Source organism: Maniola hyperantus, chromosome 21 (genome assembly GCF_902806685.2).
Source record: "Maniola hyperantus chromosome 21, iAphHyp1.2, whole genome shotgun sequence".
NCBI classification, from domain to species: domain Eukaryota; kingdom Metazoa; phylum Arthropoda; class Insecta; order Lepidoptera; family Nymphalidae; genus Maniola; species Maniola hyperantus.
This window is the reverse complement of record NC_048556.1, coordinates 4,783,569-4,807,588: the sequence shown is the minus strand read 5'-3', so window position 1 is coordinate 4,807,588 and position 24,020 is coordinate 4,783,569. Positions and strand designations below refer to the sequence as shown.

At 37.4% G+C, this 24,020-nt stretch overlaps 3 protein-coding genes across 3 annotated transcripts; all 3 read right to left on the bottom strand.

The window, feature by feature from the left end:
• Nucleotides 1–203: 203 nt before the first annotated feature.
• LOC117992401 (uncharacterized) lies at nt 204–2,326 on the bottom strand. The gene is made up of 2 exons (XM_034980092.2): nt 2,287–2,326; nt 204–1,178 (listed from the first exon to the last, which is right to left on the bottom strand). Exon 2 carries the CDS (start codon nt 1,170–1,172, stop codon nt 834–836), a length of 339 nt encoding a protein of 112 aa, XP_034835983.1. The 5' UTR covers nt 1,173–1,178; nt 2,287–2,326; the 3' UTR covers nt 204–833.
• Nucleotides 2,327–15,145: 12,819 nt separating this feature from the next.
• On the bottom strand, nt 15,146–17,527 carry LOC138403869 (uncharacterized). The gene is made up of 5 exons (XM_069505971.1): nt 17,447–17,527; nt 17,229–17,367; nt 16,696–16,875; nt 15,970–16,529; nt 15,146–15,421 (listed from the first exon to the last, which is right to left on the bottom strand). Exons 1-5 carry the CDS (start codon nt 17,525–17,527, stop codon nt 15,146–15,148), a joined length of 1,236 nt encoding a protein of 411 aa, XP_069362072.1.
• A 345-nt stretch (nt 17,528–17,872) lies between these two features.
• On the bottom strand, nt 17,873–20,179 carry LOC117992592 (uncharacterized). Its single transcript, XM_069505970.1, has 3 exons — nt 20,123–20,179; nt 19,511–19,655; nt 17,873–18,275 (listed from the first exon to the last, which is right to left on the bottom strand). The coding sequence occupies exons 1-3, from the start codon at nt 20,177–20,179 to the stop codon at nt 17,878–17,880; spliced, it is 600 nt and encodes a 199-aa protein (XP_069362071.1). The 3' UTR covers nt 17,873–17,877.
• Nucleotides 20,180–24,020: the final 3,841 nt, after the last annotated feature.

The window sequence follows — 24,020 nt, the reverse complement described above, 5'->3', positions numbered from 1 at the left end:
ACATTAACGTTAATTATTGGAAAGTATCCATATTTTAATGCGAAAGTGTCTTTGTTTGTTAGTTTGTTGGTTTGTCCTTCAATCACATCGCAACGGAGCAATGGATGGAAGTGATTATTTACATGGATATAGTTATAGACATAGGCGACCGAAGTCGAAGGCAAATGCTAGATAACTGATAAGTTATAAAAAAACAATTGAAAAACAAAAAAAATATTTAATAGTACAATAACTTACAAAACGTACTTATTGTTCGAGATCACAGTATACTGCTTAAATCCTAGTCGATTTTTATTATATTAAAAACATAGTTAAATAAAAATAAAAAAACTAACTTAGAACTATGGGTAAAATTATTATTTATGTGCATATTATTTACAGTGCAATATCAAAATTACGATAATTTCTTTCAATAGAAGTATTATAAATAACAGCATAAAAACAATGATGTAAAAATTTTAAACAATTTTAATTACAGTAACACCAAGTAGTAGACACCTTATATTTTTGTATACCTATTGCTGAAACGGACTAGTAAAAAAATATGATGAATACAATAACATACAGATACCTAAAGGCGAAATTGGACGTTTCATTATTGGTTTCATTTTTAATGCCTCATCGACAAAGCAGTGACGCGATGATGGTCTTCAGTGAATTTAACATCACAAATAGCAGAATAGCAGTTATAAGCAAGACACGGTTTAAATTCTATAAATAATGAGGCTATGAGTTTGTTATCAGGATCACAGATCACAGATGCAACAAATCTCACAAAATAATTCACTTTAAACGAAACGTCTAATGGCGCCCTAGAAAGTAAAACGTTCTTTTTAAATGAACCCAGCGTGTTTTACAATATCGTAAATCCGCTGTCTTGGAATTTTCTCAGCTTCGCGTTCTACTACTTGCATTTCCTTCTTCGTGAACCAAGATTCCTTTGCCAATCCAGAAGCGATGGCTGGGTTACTATAGAACGAATTAGATTTGAGTAATTCTGGTGGTAGTAAAGCCTCGTTTGCAGCGTTTAGTTCTACTGCAGGGTGGGGATGTATAGAGGGCCCGGATTGGGCATACTCTATCCCTGGAGCACCCAGAGTTTGGGTGAAAAACAGGCCAGGCCGCGCCTGAACTATTGTGATGAGAGCTGCTATGATGGTGATAGTATGCATTGTGATCTGCGAAAAAGAAAAATTAGTGAGAAAAAGAACAACATTATATTGTTGTAGGTAGGTACTCTAACAGTTTGACAGTTTTGTTTTCCTGAATTATTGGCTGTAGGCTTTTTCTCTTTTAACTTAATCTAGACTTTTTAGATTAGATTGCGTTATCTGAGAAAATCCTAGAGAAAGTTAAGTCATAATTGAATACCAAGATACCTAATGAGAAAAATTATTACAAAAGCAAGGATCGTTTTATTTTAATGGAATAAAGAAATTCTGGCTTTGGAGCTTTTGGGAAAAATATGTTTCTTTACTCAAATGATAATAATTGTTTTCTAACATTCGTACACTAACTTCCAATTTCACTTGTAAACAGAATGGAAAGAATTGTAAACATTTTTACAACTTTTGGTTAGGTAACCAAATAACATCTCTATTGCCTTACGGCCGAAATTAATAAAGAATTCCATTCGTAACCTCAACGCTGTTATTTGCCAAAAACTGTACCTACCTATGGTCTTTTTTGTGACCCTAAGAAATTTGTTACGGATAAGTAAATTGATTTACTTTTGGCCGTTAGATCCTGTAAAATGTTTAACATGATTCAAATCTAAGGCGATACGATATTGAGCGATAGGTTCTGTGTCCATTTCTGTGGCAGACAATTCCATTAAACATGAGTAATGAATAACTCTTGCCTCTTGCAATAGAGAAGCATACACATTTTGTCATGCAAACACCATCGGTCATCGCAACAGTAAGTTATTTGTCAAACTCCTAACAACTTAAAGCTATAAAGCCTATTTATAAAGCAAGCTACTTCTTTGACGATTAATGCGGTGCCAAACCAAAACCGTACCCGAACATTGCTGTGCCCCAATAGGGTCCCAATATTAACTGTAATGTAACCTTTGATAGTAAATTGTTAAAATCATTATAAATATTGGAATGTATAATAATAAAATGGTAAACTGATCTACGTCTGACTAATCGACGTCAACCAGTAAAAACTGACAGACTAAATAAATAATATGCTAAACCAAATAACACCAAAATACCACTTCAGATCCGATCACCAAGATAATAGTTAACAGATTATAAATATAAATAAAACTAAACCAACCAGCACTGGTTAAGTCACGGACTCACGGTCAACACAATCACTATAACTGCGCGGGCGCCCGCTCCACTGGCGTATATAAGGCTAGTACATGCAACCTTCCTGTACTTCCGTATTGAGCCGTTTAGCTGTAACTACTTAACGCTTATTAATTGACAGGATCACACTTAAGACCATTCCTACAGTCCGCGGCAGGTTGAGACGGCAATCGAGGTATGAGAAAGGGAGACGTCCCGCACACCCGCACGTCATCCGCGCTCGTCCGAATTGGGTCAGTGAGGGGGCTGTGCGGGGCGTTCCCTCTCCAATTGCCATTTCAACCTGTCGCGTACTATACAGTGTAGTACCACCAAATTATCTTTTCAGGCGACAGCGTCACTAGTGGAGAATTTGGTATTCCTTTTTAAGAAATTCGCCAAGAAAAAATGGAATTAAAATTCTTTCAACATAGCGAAGATTTAATATATTAAATACTAGTTGATAACCGCGACTTTGTCCGCGTGGGTTTGAAATGGCGGCTGACGCGTCTCTAGCTCCGATTTTGCCTACCTGAACAAATAAGTTGGTGGCACTGAAATAAGTAATCAAAATTCAAAAGAGACGAAACTTAAAATGAACGCACGAAATCGGAAAAATCTGTGCGTGAGGTCTGATCCAATGAATGCTTTGACTTTGCTCAGACTGCATATAGAGTAAATAATATATATGCAGTATATAATATATATAATAAAACGAGACAGATTATCTAAGCCCATCATAAATTGGTCTCGTTTACACTCTATCATGAGTCTGAGCAAAGTCAAAGTGCGCTTTAAAGTGCGTCTTATTAGTATAGGTACCCACTTAGGTACCTGCAAAATAGCCGTATTTTTGAAAAATAAAATCTATCACTAAAGTAAATAGTGTAGAGTCAATAAAACACTAACAATAACGTTATAATATATGTATATTTTATTATTTACGATTATTTATTTACCTATTTATTTATTCAATTAAAACTTTTACTTCGATTTTTTTTTTTTTTTTTTAATTGCAAATATGTTTTTTTTTTTTTTATTATTATCTTTTTTTTTTTTTAATACAATAAAAAGATTTGATTTTGAAAAATATCCATACGCTATTTAACCACACTAATCAAATTGTAATTAATAATTAAGTAGGTAGGTATATCGAAATGCTCTCAATCACATAAAAAATAAAGTTCAAGCAGTCGTTTGCCTTGACAACCCCGTCGCATACCAAACTCAATCGAATGTAGTCTTTATCTCCATAAGCATAAGTACTTGTATATAAAAGCTCACACCATAGCTAGGGGCAAGCCATAGCTTCCTGAGTCTATCGCTTCCTAGTTCCGGATAGCATTACTGGCTAATGAACGAGTGTTCTAGATTATTATTTTCAAGGTGACCTATCGAATACCGATCTTTGTAAAGGAGTTTATCTATTACTTTTACTAATAAAGCTCCATATTTATTTTCTTTAAATAGACTCAGCTCCAGCAGCCTCGACAATAAAGTCATTAAACGTGATCTAGTGCTGCTCATTTAATATAGTAGGATGCGTCTTTTCGTCCGTCTTCATAAAACGCACAGTTTGAAGTTTGGACTGAGAATTCTTTGCAATAAATGAATAACTCTAAATCTAAATCTAAATCTCGATTACGGAAACCTGCATCAATCATTATTACAATCTCAATTGTTGTGATTGGCTGAATTTGTGCAATTCTTGTTGCAACTATGCATTGTAGCCAATAGTGAGCGAGCGTCAACCAATCAGAGGTGATTGCGATCGTGACATTGTAGCTGTCATTCTCCCGCAATCGCGCAGCTGATTCGTGGCTGTCTTAAGTCGATACGAAGCTTTACGAAGCTTTAGTTTTCAATCCAACAGCCAAAGGTTTAGATAGGTACTAGGTAGATGTGGTAGATAATACACAGTGATCGCAATACAAGTACTTAGTTACCTAGTCCAATTTGAGTTGTATTGGATTATATTCACAAGCCCAGCTGAGATCAGTTTATCTATAACTAGATGATGCCTGCGACTTCGTTCGCGTGGATTTAGGTTTTCGAATCCCGTGGGAGCTGTTTGATTTTCCTGGATATGAAGTAGCCAATGTCACTCTCCATTTATTTAACTATTACTAGACTACCTATGAAAAAAATCACGTCGATCCGTTGCTCCGTTGCGACGTGATTGAAGGACAAATCAAAAAACCAATAAACCCACAAACCAATAAACCAACAAATAGTCTTTATTTCGCATATTTTATATTATGGGTAGTGATAGATAGGTAGTGATGGGTAGTAATGCACAGTCATACGCCTCGTGTTCAGATTGGACTACTTATTTTGCGCGCACTCATCATCATCATCATCATGATCAACCCATCACCGGCTCACTACATCGCGCGGGTCTCCTCTCAGAGTGAGAAGTGTGATAGTGATAGAAGACAAAGCAGCCACTTATGCAGACACAGTTAGAAAACTTAAAGAAGGTTTGAAGGACAACAACGCTCTCGAGTATATAACAGGAGTTAGAAAAACAAACTCAGGGAAAGTTTTGGTAAAGATTTCGGAGAAGGTGGATAAAGATAAGGTCATAAAGGAACTTAAGGAGAGTTGCGATATTGCGGTGCATAATAAGATCAAAAGAAAATGTTTGCATATTAAGGATGTAGATGCAACTGCTGAAGAAGAAGACATAAGACAAGCAATAATAAATACAAACTTAATCTGTAACCTAGAACATCTAGAAGTTAAAGGGCTACGCCCAATGAAGAATGGAAATAAAATAGCTACTATATGGATGGAAGAGAGAGACGGTATGAGAATATTGGACAAGCAGAAATTAAGATGTGGTCTGAATATATGTTACGTAGAGGAAAGGATAGAAATACTAAGATGTTACCGCTGCTGGGGCTATGACCATAAAGCCACCCAATGCAAGGAAGAAGACAGGAGCAAAAAGTGCCGTAAATGCACTGGAAACGAACATATAGCAAAAAACTGCAATGAGGAACCATTCTGTCCACACTGCAATGAGCATGGTCACGCAGCTGGAAGTAGCAAATGTCAATCTTTTCAAAAGGTTCTTAGATTAGCGAGGAAAGAGACAGGCCGCAGGAACAAAGAATCAGTGCGTTGACGGTCCTCCAAATAAATACAAACAGGAGCGTAAGCGCACATGATATGGCTAACGTAGTTGCAGCCGAGAGGAAATGCGACTTTGTTGCTATCAGTGAACCAAATACATCTATGTATAATGCGAAAGGAAAACACAGGTATATTGACTCAACCGGAAATACAATGATCATAAACTTTAGCAATAAATATCATGTTAGAACCTACCGCTCATCTGATTGCTACGTCTGTATAGAAACTGCAGATATTGCACTATACAGTATATATATGAGCCCAAACAAATGCACGCTAGAGGATTTTAAAAATAATCTAAATAGGATCCAACAGGATATAATAGAGGTGCAGACAAAAGATAAAAAAATTATAATTACAGGAGACCTGAATGCTAAACACCCCAGCTGGGGTGGAACACAAACAAACAAGAAAGGGGAAGAGCTTCTAGAATGGATTAACAGCCTAGATTTGGTTATTTTAAATGACGGCAAACTACCCACATGTGTTCGGCATAATGGAAAATCGTTCATAGACGTAACGATTATCAGTGGAAACGCAAAAAAGGGAAAGGTAACATGGTCGATTATAGACGATGAATCAATGAGTGATCATAAATTTATTCTAACAACAATACAAAAGATGACAACAGAGAATAGCTCTAAGTATATTTATGGAAAAACAAACCTGGATATATTTAACTCAGTTTTTAGAAGGGAGATAGAAAACAGAGAAGTTGATAGTGAACATTGCGAAAGAGCTTTCGACAAGGCATTTAAGGAAAGTTCACCTCGTGTAAGATGCGACAATAACTACAAGCTACCATACTGGTGGAATGAAACAGTACAAAGGAAGATTAAGGAAACAAGACAAAAAAGAAGAAAATTTCAAAAATCCAAAGAACCAACTGAAAGAGAGAGACTGAAAGAAGAGCATAAAATCTCCAAAAAAGAGCTTAAGAAAATCATAGCAGCATCTAAAACCAAAGCATGGGACGATCTCTGCAAAGGCCTTGAATGTGACATATATGGCGATGCATATAAAATCGTTAAAAGCCAAATGCAAATCCCAAATCCAAAGACCTGCTTACCGCTAGAGCAAAAACAAAATATATTTAAGAGCTTGTTCATAACCTCAGCGAATTCAGATGTTTTATGTAAAGAAATGACCGATGACATTAATTTCGAAAATATTGCTTTTACTTTGGAAGAAACAAAGGACAGTGCCAAGAAAATTAAAGTAAAAAAGGCGCCCGGCCCAGATATGATACCTCCGGAAGTTGTGAAGGCTGCAATATGCAATAATGTGGATTACTTCACAGGCATGTTTAACGAATTAATGAAACAAGGAAGTTTCCCCGATAATTGGAAAGTTGCAAAGCTTGTTCTGATAGATAAGCCCAAAAAATCCCATAACGAGCAAACAAAGTACAGGCCCATATGTTTAATAAATGTCATTGCTAAAACCTACGAAAGCCTGCTAAATACCCGATTGACACAGGAATTAGAGAAAAGTGGAGGGCTAAATAAAAACCAGCACGGTTTCATACCCGGGAGAACAACTATTGATGCTATTGATGAGGTAGTCCTCGCAGCAAAAAAAGCCAAAGCAGATAACAAATGGAACTCCCTAATTCTGGTTGACGTTCGGAATGCTTTTAACACAGCTACTTGGTCTATTATTATAAAGAAGCTAAAATCTCGCAACATCAATGAGTACGTACTCAATGTAATCATAGATTATTTGACGAACCGGTACATTCAACTAGAACGCAACGTTAGGGTAGAGGTGACTGGTGGGGTTCCACAAGGTTCGGTATTAGGGCCCACCTTGTGGAACGTCCTATACGACGATGTGATGGACACTGAAGCGCCCGAAGGAGTCAAGCTGGTTTGCTACGCGGACGATTTAGCGATCTCGGTAACTGCATCAGACGCTCACGAGATGATGGTCAAGGCAAATGAGACGTTGCATGCTGTAGTCCTATGGATGCGGCAGAACAAACTTGAAATTGCACCAGAGAAAACTGAGGCAGTCATATTTCACAGAAAGAAAAATGCTCACCGCATATATTTTGACTGTGGTGGAATTATGGTAGCCCCATCAACTAGTGTAACTTATCTAGGAGTCAAGCTAGACTCACAACTAAATTACGGCCCCCATATAAAAACAGTTTGTGATAAAGCTTCTAGGACCGCAGGAGCCCTGTGTAAGTTACTCCTCAACACAAAGGGCCCAAGCGATAAGAAGAGAAGAACGCTTGCTATGGCTACTCAGTCTATAGTTCTGTATGCTGCACCTGTCTGGGAACCTGCAATGAGTTTTACTGTACATAAAAAACGAGTCCTCAAAGCCCAACGTATGTTGGCAATGCGGGTCTGCTCTGCCTACAAAACCGTATCCACGGATGCAGTGCTGGTATTAGCAAACTTAACGCCCATGCACCTACTCGCGCTAGAAAGAAAGGAAAAAAGAAATAGAAAGAACCCCGGAATGACAGGACTCGCTGAGGACCTAACGATCGCGAGATGGCAAGATGAGTGGAACAAATCAACGAAAGGCCGATGGACATACCAGCTCATTCCCAACCTGGAAAAGTGGACCAGAAGAAAGCATGGCCGCATGACCTACCGTCTGACGCAATGCTTTTCAGGAGACGGAGTATTTATGGATTTTCTTGCAGGCATCGGAAAGCGACAGGTTCCCACGTGCATGTACTGCGACGAAATTGACAATGCAGAACACACAGTATTTTACTGCGTAAAGTGGGTCAAAGAGAGGAAGGAACTTATCTCGAAAATAGGTGATATATGTGTCAAAAATTTAGTGAACAAAATGTTACAACATGAAGACACATGGATGCTTGTTGCAAGCTTTATGGAAAAAATAATAAGCTCTAAAGAGGAAGAAGAAAGGCGAAGAGAAGAACAAGTTAAATAGGAATTATATTATAGACAATAATGTTACTGTGTTTAGGCTGAAAGGCGGGCACACGGCAAACAGGGCGACAGAAGGGGTTTTTAGCCGGTAAGAGTCCGGCTCTACCTTCGGGTGTCCATGAGGATTTTCCCCTTCTGTATTAAAAAAAAAAAAAAAAAAAAAGAGTGAGAAGGGTTTTGGCCATAGTCTACCACGCTGGCCATGTGCGGATTGGTAGACTTCACACACCTTTGAGAACATTATGGAGAACTCTCAGGCATGCAGGTTTCCTCACGATGTTTCCTTCACCGTTAAAGCAAGTGACATTTAATTAATTAAAACGCGCATAATTCCGAAAAGTTAGAGGTGCGTGCCCGGGATCGAACCCCCGACCTCTGATTAGAAGGCGGACGTCCTAACCACTAGGCTATCACTGCTTTTGCGCGCACTACTCGGCGTTAATCCGATGTCTTCACTGTTTAACATTATTTAGCAACTATTTTTATTCCGTATGCTGTCCTTGTAGGATATAGGTACAAGTGGAAATCACGTGCAGTGTTTGCTCAGCAGAACCTTATATAATGATGTCACTAACAAGTAGCATGTTCATACGTAACATCTATAGTACAGTACGCGGCAGAAAGTAATCGACATTTAGAAGGAGATAGAAGATTTGTAGAGTATTGTCTCTGTCGTTGAGAGTTGAGACCGACAAAACGTCATATAGGTAGGTATGAGTGACACTGACAGAGGCAACGCTCTATAAAGCCGAAATTTCATTCTAAACTGGTGCTGCAACTGTTCATGGGAAGGTGGTTATTACTTAACATCAGGTGACCCGCCTGCTCGCTATTTTTTTTTTTTGAAATGCAATGGTAATCCAAAACCAATTGTTTCGGTTGTTATTTTAAATTTTCAGCAGGTTATCTGAATTTTTTTTCAACTATGCAGCGGTAAGAGGTTTCTATAACTGTGTTTTTTAACTGTACCCTGACCGAAAACTGGAGTTTATGATAGCTACACGTTTATAAGCTGTGATAGCCTAGTGGTTAGGACGTCCGCCTTCTAATCGGAGGTCGGGGGTTCGATTCCGGGCACGCACCTCGAACTTTTCAGAGTTATGTACGTTTTTATTAATTAAATATCACTTGCTTTAACGGTGAAGGAAAAGATCGTGAGGAAACCTGCATGCCTGAGAGTTCTCCATAATGTTCTCAAAGGTGTGTAAAGTCTACCAATCCGCACATGGCCAGCGTGGTAGACCATGGCCAAGACCCTTCTCACTCTGAGAGTAGACCCGTGCTCTGTAGTGAGCCGGTGATGGGTTGATCATGATGATGATGAGTATGACACGTTTGTAAAACAAAGTACTTAATAAGTTAATGGATAAAAATGTTTATTTTATAACCTAACGCCCACACTTCCCCGCCCACTCTCCGTTTTGTGATTTATGCTCGCGAAATTAACTACATTATGAAGTCAAATTATGATTCCATTAAAATATATCAAAGGCAAATTATAATTGAAATGGTAGGTAGGTAGGTATACTAATTCATGTTTAAAAAAAATTAACCGCTATTAAAGAAACAAAATATTTTTTTAAATTCCGATACAAGTTAGCCCTTGGCTGCTGATCTACCCCCTACCCCTGATCGGATTCTACGCGGCATCGTACCGGAACGCTGAATACCTTTGCGGCGCGTGGCTTTGCCGGTTGGATGGTAACTAGCCACGGTCGAAGCTTCCCAACAGACCAGAGACAATTTAGAAATTACAAATTCCCAAATTGTCGGATTCGAACACGGAATGCTCCACTTATAAGACCACAGCGTTCACCACTGTACCAGGGAGGTCTTTTTTTATTTTTTTATTCAGGTACAACTTAGCCTTTGACTGCAATCTCACCTGGTAGTGATAATGCAATCTAGGAATCCAGAAACCAATCCAGAAATTTAGAAATTATGAAATTCCAAACCCTGCCTGCCAGGAATCAAACCTGGGACCTCCCACAAATAAGACCACAGTGCTTACCACTGCGCTGCGGAGGTCGTGGAAATTATACTCTATCTTTAAGTCTAACTCTATATTTAAGTTTGAAAGCATCACCTGATTGCATCAAGTTTTCTTCACAGCAGAAGTTGTGTTGAATTTCAAGTAGGTACCAGTAAAGTGCATTTTAATAAAACATAAGGTCAGGTACTCACTCCCTTTAGCAGATCTGCCATTAAAGTGTTATTGTAGTGGTTTTTACGGGCAGATTCTATTTTCATAAGCCCTACTTTTCTTGCATTTAAAAGCAAACCCCCTTCGAACAGCTGATCGCAGAAATGAACTGGTAAAAAGCTTCTGTCAATTTGGTCCTCTTCTTCTTCTTCTTCTCGAGTCGACGGTCACCTCAAATATGGGCAGCCCAAAAAGCCGCAACCGTGATAGCTCGGTCGGTAGCCTCGTGTAGCTCCTCGTTCGTGCAGGTTGTCGGGCACGCAGGGCACCCAGTCATGTGCGTAATGGTCTGTCTCGGACGACCGCAGATGCACTCCGTATCAAATCCAGAGATGAAGCCCCACCTCGCTAAGTTTGCCCTAGACTTCCCCACCCCTGCTCTGAGGCGGTTGAGCGACTTCCAGATAGGCCAGCTAAGGTTGTATCCTTCGGCTAGTCTCTCCTTCACGAACAATTTGGTAATACATCCATACATATCTCCAGAGAAAAATAGGAACCTATATATTGTCACTTCATTGTCTGTCTGTATGTCGTTTATGTCAAGACCGGTCAAGGGAATCGAAACCCATAGGGTGCGTATTAGGTACTTGACGTTAGCCTAGAATCATGAATTTTTTGGCACGACACATATTACAGAACCAGGTTGTTATGTTAGACTAGCTTATGCTCGCGACTTCGTCCGCAGGAACTAAACAAATTTCAAACCCCTATTTCACCCCCTTAGAGGTTGAATTTTCAAAAATCCTTTCTTAGCGGATGCCTACGTCATAATAGCTATCTGCATGTCAAATTTTAACCCGATCCGTCCAGTAGATTGAGCTGTGCGTTAATAGATCAGTCAGTCACCTTTTCCTTTTATATTATTTAGATTTTAAGGTGTTATTTTTGGAAATGTTTAATTGTGTTTATTATGTGTTGGATCAGTAAATAAATCTGTTCTATTCCATTCTACTTATACTAAATTTGGCAGGTACAGGCAGTTTACTTATAGCACAAGTAAAGGAAAAAATCCGAACACCGTGAATTTGTGCATACATCACAAAAAAGTGTTAAGTATGTCTTGTGTGTGAGTCCGACACGCACTTGATCGGTTTTTGTCATGTTATATGATTTATCAAACACGCTGTATATAGAGCATAGAAGTGCGGCTTTGTTACTGCCGACAAATAGGTCACTGGAGCATCTTAACACGTTAACAAGAATACAAACGGAACAGGAAACGTGTCTTCTACACTGAAAAATTTTCAGAAAAATCATGTCGTGTGTTAAAAACCGGCCAAGTCAGAATCGTGTACCGAGACTTACTTACGTAACTTCGACTATTTTCTTTTTCAACTTTTTGCACTATAAATCAAAAACTATACCTATTGTATAAAAATATATTTTTAGAATGTGCAGGTAAAGCCATTTCATATGATAAATAAATAAAAATATTTTTATTCATTTAAACTTTTATAAGTATTTTTGAATCGTCAGAGGCATCTACGACTAATACCCCACTTGGTATAGCTTACTTTTATTATGATACCTCACTTGGTTTCCTTTTTTTCTTTTGAGGTAAGGAACCCTAAAAAAACCGTAATAACAAAAAACATCTCATACGAGAGTCACGTCTATTTATTCATGCAGTACGCCGAACGGTTACTCAAGTCGGGGCCAAGTTCAATGCAATATTAACGAGGTTACGAGTTAAGACACGTGACTGCGTGCCTTCGCAAAAACAACCTAATTTAATACCTACGTAAACAGATATACGCACTTAAAGTTCTACAGAAGGTTTCATTAAAATTATCTAAGTATTAATAAATAAATTCTAATTGAAAAGGTTTCACTAGGGATGTGCGAAGACACGTTACAATGTGACCAATAGGTACTTGTTGCTCCTGAGAAATGCCAATCGGGGTATGTGGCGGGGGGACGCCCCGCACACCCGCGCTATCCTGCACCGGGTAAGCGCGGGCGGCGAGGGCTGTGCGGGTATGCGGGGCATCCCCACCCCGATTACCATCTCGACATGTCGCGTACTATAAGTATCTACTTATCGCTTTAAACTAGATCATAGATGAGGTAATATTAATTAAATAGATTATGTACTATATATTATACATAGTTCTAATTGGATTTGCAATAACGCCATAGTGGAATAATATTATAGCTTGGCGGTATAAGTCCCGCAAATTGCTAATGCGCGTGGCCGCCTAGCACTAGACTGAAGTTTCGACCTGATGTTATATTTTCACTTAAATATACGTCAAAATAAAGTAAAAAGGATTTCGATGTTAATGAGACATGGTTTCAGCGCAGGTATTATTATTATTAAGCGCAGTATTGCACGCCACAAAGTGGCAAACTGTTAGTACTTTATAACAAGTATAACACCTAATGTACCTACACAGTTAATGCAATAAAATTTATTCTATTCTATTCTATTCTATTCAGGTGAACCGTACTTCTGACCCATATAATGTCGCGTGAATTTTGTACGGATTATACCTACTAATTATTTTAATTACACTCCAGTTTCCGATCTTTGACATAGGTACTTATATTTACTTTTATTATGATTAGTACCTAAACAAAGTGGTGGCATTTTCAGCTCTTTAACTTTAAAAATAAAACATAGAATACCTTGGCATAACTTATTAAACATACAGCCGGTGACAGTAGGTACCTAATTAAATTATGTTCTCACGGTGCAGGATTAAAATGTATTCAAGGTTTTTGATCTCTATCACTGTACCCTGACTCTTGTCTTAACACCATTATTTGTATCATTATATTTTTTATTATGTGCAAATTTATGCGGATGCTCGCATTTTAGCTTTTATAGATAACCTGACTGAATGCTACATCATCATCATCATCATCATCATCATCATCATCATCAAACTTAATTTAAAAAAGTTAAATTGAATTAGATCAGGAATTTAATGAGGCACTAACAATATTCAAACTATTTTCCCATTCATATACTTGAGTGTCTGAAATACGAAAGATAATAAATTAATGGTTAAAAATTCCACGAAATTTCGAGCCATAAATAATTAATACTTGCAATTAAAATCCACGGAGATTACACAATACTTGCACCTGTTATTTATTATAACTAAGTACATAATTAAGTACTTAATATCCACGACATCGTCGCATGGATTACAGTTTTTAAAAAACCCCATGCAAACCTTTTGATTTTCCGGAATAAATAAGTCTTATGTCCGTTTCCAGGACGTATCTCTGTACTCATCAAGATGACTAATTCAGCCCTTGAGCCGCGAAATGCTAATAGACAGACAAACTTTTGCATATTATAATCAATCAATCAATATATATATATATATATACTTATAATAAAACTGTAAGTCAAATTCTGTACATTGAAGATATTTTGAAAATTTTTTTTCGAGGGCACTCTATAATCGATACTGAATATAATAATAACCCAAAACTGTAATTTTTTTCATTTTTGTCTGTCTGTCTGTCTGTCTGTCTGTCTGTCTGTATCACGGCCGCGCATCACGCTGAAACTACTGAATGGATTCCAATGAAACTTGGTACGATTTGAGGTCATACTATGAGGAAGAATATAGGATACTTTTTATCCCGAAATTCAGCATGGTTCCCGTAGGAGAGGGGATGAAAGTTAAAATGTATACTGAGTTGTAATTCATTAGTGCGTAGTCCGATTTCATTCATTCTTTTTTTGTTAGAAAGGGGATATTTTAAAAATTGTTCCGCAAATATTACAAGGTCATCGGCTTTTAACCGACTGTCAAAAAGGAGGTGGTTCTTTTTTCTACATCGATTTTTTCGAGATTTCTGGACCGATTTGCAATTTTTTTTTTAAATCAACAAAAAAAGTTTTCGTGGTGGTCACATAAAAGATTCTGGATTCAACTCCTTAATCCTGATGCTGCAGGGTTACTGCCCGCCTGAGTTATCAAGATTCAGGAAGTGTTCATAGTGAATTCATATTGTAGGTACCAAGCAACGACTTTATTCTCAGACTTCAAGTCTCAACTCCTCAACCCTGATGATGTAGGGTACAGCACTCCTAAACTATAATGTTTCAACTGCGGATGATGCAAAATTATTTTAGGTACCAAGCATAGGATACATCATTGAACTTCGGATCCTAACTCCTCAATCCTGATGCTGCAAAGTACTGAAGTCCTAAATCGTGGGGATTTTAGAATTTCTGATAGTGAATTGATATTATAAAAAATAAAAAAAAATTGAATCGACTGTTAGGCGGAACGAAGTTCGCTGGGTCAGCTAGTATTATAATATTACTAGCTGATGCCCGCGAATTCGTACGCGTGGATTAAGGTTTTTAAAAATCCCGTGGGAACTCTTTGATTTTCCGGTTAAAAAAGTAGCCTATATCACTCTCCAGGTCTTAAACTATACCCATGCAAAAATCACGTCGATTCGTTGCTCCGTTGCAACGTGACTGAAGGACAAACCAATAAATCAACAAACAAACACACTTTCGCATTTATAATATGGGTAGTAATGTATTTTCATCAAATCACGTTAAAAGCCTTACCTTTGAGATGCCTTTGTTCGATTTAATTTAAAACAGTCGATTAAACTTCATTCGTCCATTCATTATGATAACCGAACTGAAATCCCTCATCGTTAACAATGAAATCCTTAGCAATTCGTCTTGGAAAATGAGTAGTATCTCGCATTATTTTCACACGATCTCCAAATTGAGCTCGTAGTATTTGGTAGAAGTCCCTCGTTTCACCTTTAGCTGTAGTCTCCCATGTTCGTGGTCTGTTGCAGTGCTTTGGATACACGCACTTATCTTGTGGTGTTTTAGCGTCTTTACCAGCAGTAGCATTTTCATTTTCTTTGGACTACGGAAGGATTATGATTTTAGCCTAAGCAGCCTATGTTTTTGTTAGTTGGAATGACACAGAGTCGAAGCGACAGTAAAAATATCGAAAACACGAATTCTGCAAATGCACGCTTTTCTTTCTCGTTAGTTTGTTTTGTATTAGTATTATAATTGTTTATTGGTGTATTGTTTTGTATAGTGTTTGTGTAATCATGTTGTGGAGATAGAGAGCAATATGCTATGTTTAGGGTCCTGGCTGAAAATCAGCGCTATATGCTCTTATGTATCAAGGCATACAGCATAAGTAATTGCTGAGCTGGAACTTTTTAGGGCATGACGCAGTTTATCCCAGCGCTTCTTCTGCTTGGATGCATGTTGGCTGTAATGATCAAGTGGAGGAAGCGCTGGGATAACCAACTCTTAGTTATGAGATGTGATGTGTGGCACAATTATTTAAGAAATAAACGCTTTACTTTCTTTCTATGTAAAATTTTAGACCATTGTTTCGACTTGCTTGGACTCTGTCAGTATGAAACGACCTGTTGTTGCAGGATTTGTTTTACCTACATTTTTGGGTGTCGCTTCTGTGGTTGTTGTTGCTTCGGTTGTTGGTGATGTCTTCAATGTAGTGCATGCAGTCAATGTAGATAAACTTTTTGTTGAATTTACACCGTTATTTATATTGTTCATTGCTTCGGTGCTCGTCGATTTAATTTTCGCTTCGGTGATTGTTGAATTAATTTTTGCTTTAGTACTGTCAGAATTGATAGTTGCTTTGGTAATTGTTGAATTAATTGTTGCTTCAGTGATTGTTGAATTGATTGTTGCTTCAGTACTTAGAGCTTCAGTAATAGTAGAATTGATAGTTGCATCGGTACTTGTCAAATTGATTGTTGCTTCAGTGCTTGTCAAATTGGTTATAGTTTCAGTACTTGACACTGTTATTGATGTCGTACTTATCGAAGAAATCGTTGTATTTAAAGAAGCAGTTGAGATATTAATTGGAGATGCCATTTGTGTTGTTACATTTAAATCTGGACAGATCACAGTAGAACAAACACAAGTAATATTAGAAATTGGTATATTTAATGACGGAGTCGTTGAAAAAATTGTTGTTGTTACAGGTTCTGTAAGAGATTTAGAAAAAGCAAAATTATATTATTATGAAAGCGTATTATGGTAGTAAATCGAATCAAGTTTTGGTTTCGTGTATGGTAATTTTTATTCTATGACTTACATATTAATCATTTCACAGATTTTTTTGATAGTTGACCTGATTTTTTTATAGTTTACCTGATGCTTGTTTAGTACCAGGTGTCGTCACGGTTGTATTCAATATTTCTGAATTACTTGCTGTAGCATTAGTTGCCTCAATAGTAGAAATATTTAAATGTTTTTTTGTGCTTATAGATGATGCTGTTGTAAATACTGTTTCATTAGATGGACATTTCCCTCTATCCGTTTTGGAATAATCTATTGGATAAAACATTTACAGTTAAATGACTACCCATATTATCACTAGGTACCCATCACTACCCATATTTTAAATGCGATGGTGTGTTTGTTTGTTGGTCTGTTGGTTTATTGGATTATTGGTTTGTCCTTCAATCACATCACTACGGAGCATCAGACCAACTTGATTTTTTGCATGGGTATGGCATGTACCCATGACTTGGAGAGTGACATAGGCTACTTTTTATCCCGGAAAATAAAAGACTTCCCGCGGGATTTTTAGAAACCTAAATCCACGCGAACAAAGTCGCGGGCATCAGCTAGTCATTATAGAGCTAGATATTGTAGAGACAGAAAAAAAAGAAAAAAATAACCTTTGTGATAATCGCAGTTGTATTCAAATAAATCGCAATCGTCTAGAAATAGCCTCGTTATCAAATTTTTCTTTTCGATGCCACATAATGATAGTCCAGTATGATTGCAAGTTTTTGCAAACGCACAAGAGTCGGGAGGCTAAAAGTTTTAAAGTTGATGGTGGTGACTATAGATATGACAATTTAAACTAATCTTATAGCTTCATTAACAATCTTACCGGAACATAATGTTGTTTTGTTAAGTGGTCTAACAAGATTATTAACAAAACTGTAACTAAACATACGCACTTATAAATCATAACTAGGTACTTTATAAATAACAATTTTTTTTTTCAATATTTTTATAACTGTCCTTCCATGTTCGTAATATTATTTATCTTTTGCACATCACATTTATAAAATCCATGTTTATATTCTAACTCAAATTAGTGTAAATAAATATGTTCTCATAACTTTCCTACACTTAAATAAATAACATACAAAAATATATGATATTTGAAATTATGTTTCACATTCACGATAAAAGTTTTTATGGGTGACGAAATCACAGCGCACCAAAACATTATTATTTATTTCTCAATAATTATTTTTTATACAATTTTGGATTATAGCTAATAAAATATATCTAACAGTACAAATATAATTTTAGCTATTCAAGAAAATCGTCAGATTTTTCCGTGGTTTTCTGCCCTTTCCGTTTTACAATGAACCCTTTGACAACCTTCATCATCATTTTACCATTCTTCAACACCGTTTCTGTCTTTACAACCATGGTTCTAACTATTTTCGTTGTGGTAGGTTCTCTTTTTATTGGCCTAGTTGTTCGCCATGTCTTCTTCCTCCAAGCGGGAGAGTACCTCCTCTTTCCATTTAACATACGCTCTGGTAGAGACACTCCTAAGGTCGTCGGTTTTACCGGCATTCTCCTATGTGGAATGTGACCTTCACCTAGTCGGAGTCCTTTAGGGCATGTAGGGCATGGTAGCCTGGGAGGGCATGGCGTGGTTGGTATGTTGAAGCAATCGGAGTAGTTTATGACATAGTAATCTGTAATCGAAAATAGGTAAGAATTTAAATTTATTTTATTCGGCATGGTGCCACGTTAAATTAATTCAGCCAGTCTTATGAGGGCCAACCACGAAGTTCATGTTCTTCGTGGGGCCAACGGACGCAGCGTCTCGACTGCCCGCCTTTCTGACGGTGTGCGTTGCGCTTAAGTCAAATTAAATGCTATATGCAACAGCGCCGTCACTGGCCATTAGATAAAACCGGAGTTTTTGTCAACTTGTCGAAAAGTTTGAAATGCCCGCGACTTCGTACGCGTTGATTTAGGTTTTTAAATATCCCGGGGGAACTCTTTGATTCTCCGGGATAAAAAGTAGCCTACGCCACTCCCCAGGCTTTAAATTATACCCATGCAAAAAATCACTTCCACCCGTTGCTCCGTTGCGACGTGATTGAAAGACAAACCAATAAACCAACAAACAAACACACTTTCGCATTTATAATAGGGGTTATATTCTATAAAAATTCAGAATAAGAATACAAATAAAATCTCCGACCTAATATTAGCAAATTCCTCGCTTATATCAGAATCTCCCCCGGCTCTAATATTAAATGTTTTCGCGTTACGCTGACCTTTGTTTTGGTATCCCTGGTTATTTTGGGGTATAAAAAGAAAACAACTTGTTTAAAACTTCGTGCCACTTAGGTACCTACGACTTATTTTTGAAAATGTCAATAGACTTTTTAAAGCGCCCCGCCCCCATAATATTCTGCCACGAGGGCTTTTTAGGGTTCCATACACGAAGAGTGCCAACGGGACCCTAAACCGCGGCTATTTATCTGTCTAACCTACCCGACCCTGTAAAGGTTCCAGCTCAGCATAATGCTGAAGCCTCCTAATAAAATACAAGAGCATACATAGAAGCCATCATGGAAGCGAGTTATCAGGTAGGGGTATGGCAGTTCATACTCATATTTTTCCAATATTGGTTTCTACGCGAACTAGGTTTTTAAAAATCCCGTGGGAACTCTTTGATTTCCGATATAAAAAGTAGCCTATGTCAGTCTCCAGGGGTTTATCTATACCCATGCAAAAAATCACGCCAATCGTTGCACCGTTGCGACGTGATTGAAGGACAAACCAACAAACAAACACACTTTCGCATTTATAATAGGGGTAGTGATAATATTCCAAACCCCTGCCAGAAATCGAACCCAGAACCTCCTGGGGAGGTCGTAACCTCTCCCCAGACTACCTCTCGCCAGACTTGGCTTACCTTTTACGTAATCGCAGTTATACTCAAACATATCACATTCGTCGATGAACAGTCTTCTGCTGTGGATATCTTCATCGTTCTCCGTTCCACATTCAGGGATCCAAGTGTGGTTACAGATGTCTGCTAAAAGACACCAATGTAGAGGCTAAAACATGCAATTATCTCTTCTCTTATACCCATCATAAATCATAAAATAGGAAAGTAAAAGATCGTCTAAAATTAATAGAATTGCAAAAAAGTTCTACACGCGTTTTTTTGTTAAACGAGATGGACAAAATTTGCCCCAGGCTGAACTATGCCTATCACAAACTTAATGCCACGACTGCGAAACAACATGCGATTTTTTTTCTTAAAATAGAAGATTTTTACTATTAAATGGCACATATATCATCTCTGTACATTCTGGGGTACGCCTCCATACAATTTTTGTCCATCTGTTTTGTCTCAAGTTAAGTCTGTCTTACGGATTAGTCTGTACAGACCACGGTACAGACAGTATTATCTGTCTGTCTGGCTATCTATCCGTTCATTCGTCCGTCCGTCTGTATCCCGGAAAATCAAAGATTTCCTGCGAGATTTTTAAAAACATAAATCCACGCGGAGTATGCCTACGTCTACCACTAGCAAGGTCAAATGTTTATCTGGTGCTTCAAAATACTTGAAAAGCATCTAAAATTAACCGACGATTTTTCATATTTTTCATAATTTTAATAAAGAAAGAAAAACCGTTTTCAACGGAAAAATTCATTTACGAAACAAAAACGAGTGCACTTCTCAAGTTTATTTTTTCAGGCAGCCAAACGGCAATCTCGTGAAAGAAATAAAACAAATTACCCAAATGAAGTGTTGAACTGTGGGGTATGGTATTAATAGTGACACTGGAAAGAAAAATAAATTAACTAATACAGCCGACAGCGTCCTAGCTTCGCGCGACTTCGTCCGCGTAGACTACACATATTTTACCCCTATTTTACCCCAAAAGGGGTAGAAGTTTCATAAATCTTTTGGCGGATGTTTACGTCATAATAGCTACCTGCATGCCAAATTTCAGCCTAATCCGTCCAGTAGTTTGGGTTGTGCGTTAAAAGATCAGTTATTCAGTCAGCTTTTCCTTTTATATATTTACACCAATATAAGGAAATATTGTGACTAACACTAATATTTAGTAATAATTAGTTTTAAACTATTGTTTTGCTAAGTTAGTGTCTTAAAAGGAATTATAATGAGGACCTTCTCTGAAATAAAAGATTATTTGTTTATTTATTTAAGAAATAAATTTCCCTTGCGCACGCCCCATCTTTCTCCATACAAACTATTTTATGAAATTTTGTAGACATGTTTTAGAAACTACTTAATATCTGTTTTGTGCTTTTCCAGATTTCCGCTCCATTCAATTACTGAGTTTGATCTACATCGCTTAGCCAATATTTTGCTTGATACAACAATTTTTTTTTGGTGCTGCAAAAATCATTTCAGCTACAAAAATGTGCACCAAAATGTTATGAAACAGTCACCCTGCAATTAAGCCTAAAAGTTAACGAAGACCAACACAATAATATCGCCAAAACATTACCTATAATGTACAAAGAGCGACAAATCATTGCTCGTGAGTTTCATTCTTTCCAAACAACACTGCTTATTTTATTCGACACGAAAATACGAATCGAATTTATTGTTACATAACGCCGTCTCTAGCGTTTTATTGGCTGTTGTTTTATTCATGTAGATATCTACTATAAAATAAATACAAAAGAAAATGTAAGTAACGCTTTATCGAACTGGCCATTTTGATTTTAACACCGTAGTCGAAATTGCATGGACACGTAGGTAGGAAGCGATTTGCCTCCTCAATTTGTAATACGAACCGCTAGAATATGGAACGCCCTTCTGGCGTCAGTTTTCCCCTCCAAATTTAGTATGGGTACAAGTCAAGAGTGAATAAGCAACCGCGCTCCATCTGAGGCTGCATCATCACTTGCCAGCTGGTCTGATTGCAACCAAGCGCTAGTCTTAAATTTAAAAAAACTGGCAGTCTGCAGGTAGTAGTAACAAATCTAAACAGAACAAGTCGCGTATGAGAAAATAATAGCAGAATATTAGGAACTACGTATGCATCCTAGTCAGATAAAAGAGCCAGGCCAATGTTTTCTCAACAAAAATGTAATTTTATCCATTAAAGTTGAAAATACAACCTTTTTGTAAAATATTTGTTCAATTTTTTTACAGAAGAACAAAATAGCGACGAGTAACTAGCACCACTATTGATTCCTACTCTAGACTGACCCCGATTATAGCACAAAATTCAACCTGATTAAATATGCGATTATCCTAAGAGCCCAGGAAAAACATTGGTATAGAAACGTTACCACTAAAAATTAAAATCATTTTCAAGAGAACAACCACCGAGTATCTTGCTGGTTCTTCTTGTTAGAAATTCAATTTGCTTAGGATTCAAAATTGTTTAATCAAGATATTTATTTCTTTTTCTACTTCTATTTTGTTCTATATAGTATTTACACTTTTTAATAAGCTTTGCTGGTTATACAATGATCCCTACGCTCCTGTTTTTATGCATTTTTCACCATGTTAACGATCCGCCATGGTAAAGTTTATTGGCTTCCATAACAGAGTTTATTACACCGAGCCGACATCTTTATTGGATATCCATAGGGCCTCGTATCAGGCTATTTGCTTGATTAAATGCTTGAATTAAAAAAAACTTATAATATACTAGCTTATGCTCGCGACTTCGTCCGCGTGGACTACACAAATTTCAAACCCCTATTTCATCCCCTTAGGGGTTGAATTTTCAAAAATCCTTTCTTAGCGGATGTCTACGTCAGATGCCTGCAGATGTGATACTATCTGCATGCCAAATTTCAGCCCGATCCGTCCAGTAGTTTGAGCTGTGCTTTGATAGATCAGCGTCGCGTGCATAATCTTGTTAAATATAACTTGCTTTAATGGTGAAGGAAAACATCGTAAGGAAAACTGCACACCTGAGAGTTCCTCATAATGTTCTCAAAGGCGTGTGAAGTCTGCCAATCCGCACTTGGCCAACGTGGTAGACTATGGCCAAACCCCCTGCTCATTCTGAGAGGAGAACCGTTCTCTGTTGTGAGACGGCGATGGGTTGATCGTGATGATGATGATGATATACCAGTATTAAGTAAGGCCGTGATAGGTTAATGGTTAACACGTAAGCCTCTTATTCGGAAGGTTGGTAGTTCGATCCCCAGAAATGCGGAAAACTACAGATTCAGATCTTAATTTCTGGAACGTGTATAAAATTCAATTCTTTGAAAACATAACGCGCACTGATGTTTCACTAGGTACACATCCTTCGCCATTCAAAATAAAATTAAAATAAATAAAAAAAAAATTTATTCAATTACACTTTTACAAGTATTTTTGAATCGTCAGATGCATCTACCACCGGTTCGGCAATGCCTTTCCTATCGAGAAGAACCAGCAAGAAACTCGGCGGTTGCTCTTTTCAAAAATCTGATATTATGCAATGTATAAGAAAAGGATTTGCAGTCCTGCGCGTTGCTGGAACGAGCTGCAGGTCAAACCCACGCGGTCCCTTACTATTTCTATCCTACTCTAGATTGTAGGTATAGCTTAGAACTTCCTTCAAGAACAATAAATTTTCTTCTATTTTTTTTTTATTCCTTTCTACAGTTTAAAAGTCTAATTTTAATTTCTTTGTAGCATCGGTCTGTAATAAATTATAATGAAAATGGTTTCTTACCGTTACTTTCCCGTGAATAGATTCACCTTTTAATATATCGCAAAGGTGAAAGATCACAAGCCAATTTTCTGGGTAGTGATAACACCTACTTACACCTCTTGATAATGACTTTTCGGCGTAGTGGTGTAAATGATATTTTTCAAACATACTAAACTACTAGCTGATGCCCGCGACTTCGTACGTGTGGATTTAGATTTTTAAAAATCCCGTGGGAACTCTTTGATTATTTTCCAGGATAAAAAGTAGCTTATGTCACTTTCAAGGTCTTAAACTATAGCCGTGCAAAATGTCGATCCATTGCTCCACTGTGACGTGATTAAAGAACAAATCAACAAACCGATAAACCAACAAACAAACAAACACACTCTCGCATTTATAATATGAAGTAGTGATAATTATACGTAGTGATTGTACCTTTAAATCTTCGAAAAAACCTAAAAAATGTTTCATATCTACTTCATGGAAAAATGTTTCATTTATCGATGAAAATGAAACATAATAGAATAGTAACGTCTATTGGAACTTTCTGAATTTTCGATATACTCGTAACAGTAACATGAGAAAGTTCAATGGAAGTTTTTGTCAATACATTACACTTGAGTCAAGAGACGGAATCTACCCCTCCCACGTCCCTCGTGTGCCTGTCGAAACTCGCAGGCTTAACTAATTGAACCCTTATTTTCAGGACAAAACCCCTACTCCGCTGGAAGCGTTTTCCATTAATCCTTTAAGAAAATACTCTTTTACAAGAATGCA

Excerpts from the sequence above, each read along its gene's own strand:
- LOC117992592 (XM_069505970.1), bottom strand. The coding sequence starts at position 20,179 with ATGCTTTTCAAGTATTTTGAAGCACCAGATAAACATTTGACCTTGCTA. Across the intron at positions 19,656-20,122 it reads TGACCTTGCTAGTGGTAGAC|CCTCTACATTGGTGTCTTTT; the intron begins GTAGGCATACTC and ends TGCATGTTTTAG. Across the intron at positions 18,276-19,510 it reads TAACTGCGATTACGTAAAAG|ATTACTATGTCATAAACTAC; the intron begins GTAAGCCAAGTC and ends TTTCGATTACAG.
- LOC138403869 (XM_069505971.1), bottom strand. The coding sequence starts at position 17,527 with ATGATTTATAAGTGCGTATGTTTAGTTACAGTTTTGTTAATAATCTTG. Across the intron at positions 17,368-17,446 it reads CAAAACAACATTATGTTCCG|CCTCCCGACTCTTGTGCGTT; the intron begins GTAAGATTGTTA and ends TAAAACTTTTAG. Across the intron at positions 15,422-15,969 it reads CAGAAGCGACACCCAAAAAT|TCCAAAGAAAATGAAAATGC; the intron begins GTAGGTAAAACA and ends ATCCTTCCGTAG.
- LOC117992401 (XM_034980092.2), bottom strand. The coding sequence starts at position 1,172 with ATGCATACTATCACCATCATAGCAGCTCTCATCACAATAGTTCAGGCG.